We start from the raw sequence: 7,325 nt of genomic DNA, 5'->3' as shown, positions 1-7,325 counted from the left end.
GATTTCTGGGATGTGGCGTTGGGGGTTACTGGGAGCACTGGGAGCACTGGGATGAGTAACTGGGGGTTACTGGGAGCACTGGGAGCACCGGGATGAATCACTGGGGGTTACTGGGAGCACTGGGGGTGAGTGGGAGGATACTGGAATGAATCACTGGGTGTTACTGGGAGGACTGGTCCATACTGGGAAGGCACAGGAGGGTTACTGGGAGCACTGGGAGGATGTTGGGAGTGACTGGGAGGATACTGGGAGCACTGGGATGAGTCATTGGGGGTTACTGGGAGCACTGGGCCCATACTGGGAGCACTGGGGCCATACTGGGAAGGCACTGGGCCCTTACTGGGAGCACTGGGGCCATACTGGGAGCACTGGGATGAGTCCCTGGGCTGGGGGTTACTGGGAGCACTGGGGCCATACTGGGAGCACTGGGGCCATACTGGGAAGGCGCTATGGCGTTACTGGGAGCACTGGGATGAGTCATTGGGGGTTACTGGGAGCACTGGGCCCATACTGGGAGCACTGGGGCCATACTGGGAGCACTGGGCCCATACTGGGAAGGCGCTATGGCGTTACTGGGAGCACTGGGATGAGTCCCTGGGGGTTACTGGGAGCACTGGGGCCATACTGGGAGCACTGGGATGAGTCCCTGGGTGTTACTGGGAGCACTGGGCCCATACTGGGAGCACTGGGATGAGTCCCTGGGGGTTACTGGGAGCACTGGGGGTGACTGGGAGGATACTGGAATGAATCACTGGGTGTTACTGGGAGGACTGGTCCGTACTGGGAAGGCACAGGAGGGTTACTGGGAGCACTGGGAGGATGTTGGGAGTGACTGGGAGGATACTGGGAGCACTGGAATGAATCACTGGGGGTTACTGGGAGGGAACTGGGAAGGGGCTGAGGAGTTAATGGCAGTTTACTGGGAGCACTGGGAATGGCACTGGGAGCACTGGGAGAGACTGGGAGGGCACTGGGCCCTTACTGGGAGAGACTGGGAGCACTGGTATGAGTAACTGGCGGTTACTGGGAGCACTGGGAGCACTGGGATGAATCACTGGGGGTTACTGGGAGCACTGGCATGAATCATTGGGTGTTACTGGGAGCACTGGGGCCATACTGGGAAGGCACTGTGGGGTTACTGGGAGCACTGGGATGAGTAATTGGGTGTTACTGGGAGCACTGGGAGGATACTGGGAGCACTGGGGGAGGCACTGGGTGTTACTGGGACCACTGGGATGAGTGATTGGGTGTTACTGGGAGCACTGGGGCCATACTGGGAAGGCACAGGGGGGTTACTGGGAGCACTGGGATGAGTAATTGGGTGTTACTGGGAGCACTGGGAGGATACTGGGAGCACTGGGGGAGGCACTGGGTGTTACTGGGACCACTGGGATGAGTGATTGGGTGTTACTGGGAGCACTGGGGCCATACTGGGAAGGCACTGTGGGGTTACTGGGAGCACTGGGATGAGTAATTGGGTGTTACTGGGAGCACTGGGAGGATACTGGGAGCACTGGGGGAGGCACTGGGTGTTACTGGGACCACTGGGATGAGTGATTGGGTGTTACTGGGAGCACTGGGGCCATACTGGGAGCACTGGGATGAGTCCCTGGGTGTTACTGGGAGCACTGGGCCCATACTGGGAGCACTGGGATGAGTCCCTGGGGGTTACTGGGAGCACTGGGGGTGACTGGGAGGATACTGGAATGAATCACTGGGTGTTACTGGGAGGACTGGTCCGTACTGGGAAGGCACAGGAGGGTTACTGGGAGCACTGGGAGGATGTTGGGAGTGACTGGGAGGATACTGGGAGCACTGGGATGAGTCATTGGGGGTTACTGGGAGCACTGGGCCCATACTGGGAGCACTGGGGCCATACTGGGAAGGCACTGGGCCCTTACTGGGAGCACTGGGGCCATACTGGGAGCACTGGGATGAGTCCCTGGGCCCTTCCTGGGAGCACTGGGGGATCACTGGGAGCCATACTGGGAGCACTGGAGCACTGGGATGAGTCCCTGGGGGTTACTGGGAGCACTGGGGCCATACTGGGAGCACTGGGATGAGTCCCTGGGGGTTACTGGGAGCACTGGGGCCATACTGGGAGCACTGGGGCCATACTGGGAAGGCGCTATGGCGTTACTGGGAGCACTGGGATGAGTCCCTGGGGGTTACTGGGAGCACTGGGGCCATACTGGGAGCACTGGGATGAGTCCCTGGGGGTTACTGGGAGCACTGGGGCCATACTGGGAGCACTGGGATGAGTCCCTGGGCCCTTACTGGGAGCACTGGGGGGTCACTGGGAGGGGGCTTTGTGGGCGGGGCTTACCAGGAGGGCGTGGTCACCAATGGGCGTGGCCACCAATGGGCGTGGCCACAAGGGGCGGAGCCCCCGGAGCGAAGACCCCGGGGTCCCCGGAGGGGGCGTGGCCAAGGCGGACGAGGGCGTGGTCACTCAATAAAGGGGCGTGGCCACACGGAGGGCGTGGTTACGTGGGCGAGTGGGCGTGGCCCAGCCGGGCGGTGCCGGGGCGCAGAAGGGGCGTGGCCAGGGGGGCTCGCGGCGGTCGGGGGGGTGCACGGGGGTGGGCGTGGCTGCCGAAAAGGGGGCGTGTCCAGGCGCGGAGGGGGCGTGGCCTCACCATCAGATCCTCCACCGCCACCACATCGTCGAACTCGGGGTCCATCGCACCCGGAAGCGCCGCCGGAAGTGAAGGCGGACGTGACGGCTTATCCCCGCCCATCCCCACCTCCCTTGGCCGCCATTGGCCGCGCCCCGCCGCGCCGCGCTCCGATTGGCCGGGCGGCGCGCGAGCCCCGCCGCCATTGGCTCCGCCCCGCGTCAATCACCGTGAGGGCAGCGCCGCCGCCATGGCCGCGTACCGGCTGCGGGTCCGCACCGGCAGCGCCCCCGGCGCCGGCACCAGCGACGCCATCGCCGTGACGTTGGTGGGGAGCCGCGGCAGCAGCGCCAGGACCGCGCTGGACCGATGGGGGCCCGACTTCCACTGCGGGGCGGTGAGGGGCTGAGGGGAGAGGGGCTGTGAGGGGAGAGGGGCTGAGAGGGGAGAGGGGCTGAGAGGGGAGAGGGGCTGAGGGGAGAGGGGTGGTGAGGGACATTTGGGGCATTTAGGGAGGGATTTGGGGACATTTTGGGGGATTTGGGAGGATTTGGGGACATCTGGGGGGGATTTGGAGGGGTTTGGGGGACATTGGGTGCGTTGGGAAACATTTGGGGGGATTTGGGGACATTTGGGGAGGACTTGGGGACATTTCGGGGCATTTTGGGGAGATTTGGGGACATTTGAGGGGATTTGGGGGAGGATTTGGGGACGTTTGGGGGACATCTAGGGGGGTTTGAGGACATTTGGGATATTTGAGGGGGATTTGGGGACATTTGAGGATACTTTGGAGGGATTTGGGGTCTGTTTGGGGAGATTTGGGGACACTCGGGGATCTTGGGGAGGATTTGGGGACATTTGAGGAGGATTTGGGGGGATTTGAGGACATTTGGGGGTGATTTGGGGACATTTGGGGATATTTGAGGGGGATTTGGGGACACTTGGGGGAGATTTGGGGACATTTGAGGGGGATTTGGGGGTCTTTGGGGACATTTGGAGGTATTTGGGAACATTTGGGTGGGATTTGGGGGATTTAGGGACTTTTGGGGTGGATTTGGAGACATTTTGGGGGGGATTTGGGGGATTTGGAGGGGCTTGGGGGACATTTGGGGACATTTGAGGAGGATTTGGGCACATTTGGGTGGGATTTAGGGACATTTGAGGGGATTTGGGGACATTTAGGGGGAGATTTGGGGACATTTGGGGACATTTGAGGAGGATTTGGGCACATTTGGGTGGGATTTAGGGACATTTGAGGGGATTTGGGGACATTTAGGGGGAGATTTGGGGACATTTGGGGACATTTTCTGGGTCTCGGGGACATTTGGGGGTGACTTGTGGGGGATTTGGTGGCAAATGGGGGCTTTGGGACATTTTGGGGGACACTTGGGAGGGATTTGGGGACATTTGGGGGGTTCTGGGGGACATTTTGTGGACATTTGGGGACATTTTGGGGGTCCCAACCCCCCAAAACGGGACCCTGGTGTCCCCAGCCCCCACCCCAGATGTCCCCAGATGTCCCCAAAGGGCCCCGGGCCGGGGGGGAGGGGACAGCGGGTGGCACCCAGGGCGTGGCCGGGGCAGGTGACACCGCGTGGGTGGCCCTGGGGACACGATGGGGACATTGGGGACAGCGGTGACACAATGGGGACACGGCGGGGGTGGCAGCGGTGACGCAGTGGGGGGGACGGTGCTGACTCAGCAGAGGTGACACGGGGTGGGGACAGTGGGGACACGGGGGAGGTGACAGTGGTGACAGTGGTGACACGGGGGTGGGGACAGTGGGGACACAAGGGAGGTGACACCGGTGACACAGGGATGGTGGCAATGGTGACACAGTCAACGTGACACGGGGGAGGTGACAATGGTGACACAGGGATGGTGACAATGGCGACAGAGTGGCAGTGGCAATGGTGACACAGGGGAGGTGACAACGGTGACACAATGAGGTGACAATGGTGACACAGGGGAGGTGACAATGGTGACACAGGGATGGTGGCAATGGTGACACAGTCAACGTGACACGGGGGAGGGGACAATGGTGACACAGGGATGGTGGCAATGGTGACACAGTCAACGTGACACGGGGGAGGGGACAATGGTGACACAGGGATGGTGGCAATGGTGACACAGTCAACGTGACACGGGGGAGGGGACAATGGTGACACAGGGATGGTGGCAATGGTGACACAGTCAACGTGACACGGGGGAGGGGACAATGGTGACACAGGGATGGTGGCAATGGTGACACAGTCAACGTGACACGGGGGAGGGGACAATGGTGACACAGGGATGCTGACAATGGCGACAGAGTGGCAGTGGCAATGGTGACACAGGGGAGGTGACAATGGTGATACAGTGATGGTGACAATGGTGACACAGTGGAGGTGACACCAGTGACAATGGTGACACAATGAAGGTGACGGTGGTGACACAGTGGAGGTGACAATGGTGACACAGTGCAGGTGACACCAGTGACAATGGTGACACAAGGAAGCCTCCAATGGTGACACCATGGAGGGGTGACAATGGTGACAATGATGACACAGCGATGGTGACACTGGTGACACAGTGGGGGTGACAATGGTGACACAGGGTTGGTGACAGTGGTGGTACAACGGAGGTGACAACGGTGACACAGCAATGGTGGCAATGGTGACACCATGGAGGTGACAACAGTGACACAAGGGGGGTGACAACGGTGACACAGTGGTGGTGACAATTGTGATGCAGTGCTGGTGACACATAGGCAGTGGTGACACAAGGGAGGTGACAATGAGGGTGACACAGTGGTGGTGACAACGGTGACACAGCGACAGTGGTGACAATGGTGACACAGTGATGACACGGTGACAGCGACAATGGTGACACAGTGACAATGGTGACACAGTGACAATAGTGACACGGTGGCAGTAACAACGGTGACATTGGTGACATTGTGACAGTGACAATGGTAACAGCAGCGACACAGTGGCAGCGGTGACACTGGTGACACACGCTGGTGACAGCGGTGGCGTCGTCCCCCAGGTGTCGGTGGTGGCAGTGGCACGGGGGCGGTGGCACGGCGCCGTGGCAGCGGGGGCACGGTGACGGTGGCCTGGTGGTGGTTACACAGCCAAGGTGGCAGCGGTGACAACGGTGACACCGCCGTGGTGACAACAGTGACACAGCCATGGTGGCAGCGGTGGCACGGTGACACGGCAGTGGTGACAACAGTGACACAGCCAAGGTGGCAGCGGTGGCACGGTGACACGGCAGTGGTGACAACAGTGACACAGCCAAGGTGGCAGCGGTGACAACAGTGACACGGCCGTGGTGACAACGGTGACACAGCCAAGGTGGCAGCGGTGGCACGGTGACGGTGGCCTGGTGGTGGTGGTGACACAGCCAAGGTGACAACGGTGACACAGCCAAGGTGGCAGCGGTGACAACGGTGCCACAGTGATGGTGGCACGGCAACGGTGACAACGATGGCCTGGCGATGGTGACAGCCATGGTGACAATGGTGACACAGCCACAGTGACACAGCGGTGGTGGCACAGCCGTGGTGACACGGCCACGATGGCAGTGGTGGCACAACTGTGGTGGCAATGGTGACACAGCCATGGTGACAATGGTGGCACAGCCATGGTGGCAGTGGTGACACAGCCATGGTGACATTGCAACGGTGACAACGATGGCCTGGTGATGGTGGCAGCCATGGTGACAATGGTGATGCAGCAAAAGTGACACACCCATGGTGACAGCAGTGACACAGCGGTGGTGGCACAGCCACGATGACAATGGTGGCACAGCCATGGTGACAATGGTGACACAGCCATGATGACAATGGTGACACAGTCACAGTGACAGTGGTGGCACAGGAATGGTGACACAGCCATGGTGACACGGCCATGGTGACACAGCCATGATGACAGTGGTGGCACTGCCATGGTGACAGTGGTGGCACGGCCATGGTGACAGCGGTGACACAGCCCCGATGACATGGCCATGGTGACAATGGTGGTGGCACAGCCATGGTGACAACGGTGACACAGCCATGGTGACACAGCCGTGGTGACAACAGTGACACAGCCACGGTGCCAGAGGTGGCACAGCCATGGTGACAGTGACACTGCAGTGGCAGTGGCCGCACAGCAAGGTGGCAGTGACACGGTGATGTCCCCAACATCCCTGAGCAGGTGACAGGGTTTGGTGACAGTGTCCCCAGAGGTGTCCCACCGTGCAGGTGGCACAGCACGAGGTGTGATAGTGACACAGTGACACAGTGACACACGGCCAGTGTCCCCAAAGGTGTCCCACTGGACAGGTGACACAGCACGAGGTGTGACAGTGACACAGTGACACACTGGCAGTGTCCCCAATGTCCCCAGAGGTGTCCCACCATGCAGGTGACGCAGCACGAGGTGTGACAGTGACACAGTGACATTGACACACTGGCAGTGTCCTCAATGTCCCCAATGTCCCCGGTGGTGTCCTGCTGTACAGGTGGTACAGCACGAGGTGTGGTGACAACGACATGGTGGCAGTGTCCCCAGTGTCCCCATACAGGTGACAGAGTACCGTGTCCCCGTCCCCTGTCCCCTGGGGCGGCTCCTCCTGCTCCAGGTGCACAGTGACAGTGACACAGTGACAGTGACAGTGACAGTGACAGTGACAGTGACACAGTGACAGTGACACAGTGACAGTGACACAGTGACAGTGACA

General features: G+C 60.5%; 1 protein-coding gene across 1 annotated transcript in view; it reads left to right on the top strand.

Annotated features, from left to right (window-relative positions):
• Positions 1-2,335: 2,335 nt before the first annotated feature.
• LOC120511271 overlaps positions 2,336-7,325 on the top strand; it is a gene marked incomplete at its 3' end in the record, with an annotated part of 9,755 nt that continues 4,765 nt past the window's right edge. Inside the window, exons 1-2 of the mRNA XM_039728079.1 lie at positions 2,336-3,015; positions 7,170-7,226. Coding sequence (XP_039584013.1) covers positions 2,362-3,015; positions 7,170-7,226 — 711 coding nt within the window. The remainder of the gene's footprint in view (positions 3,016-7,169; positions 7,227-7,325) is intronic.

This window comes from Passer montanus, unplaced genomic scaffold, assembly GCF_014805655.1.
Source record: "Passer montanus isolate IOZ18808 unplaced genomic scaffold, ASM1480565v1 scaffold631, whole genome shotgun sequence".
NCBI classification, from domain to species: Eukaryota; Metazoa; Chordata; class Aves; order Passeriformes; family Passeridae; genus Passer; species Passer montanus.
The sequence above is the reverse complement of the archived record's forward strand: the minus strand, read 5'-3'. Positions and strand labels throughout refer to the sequence as shown.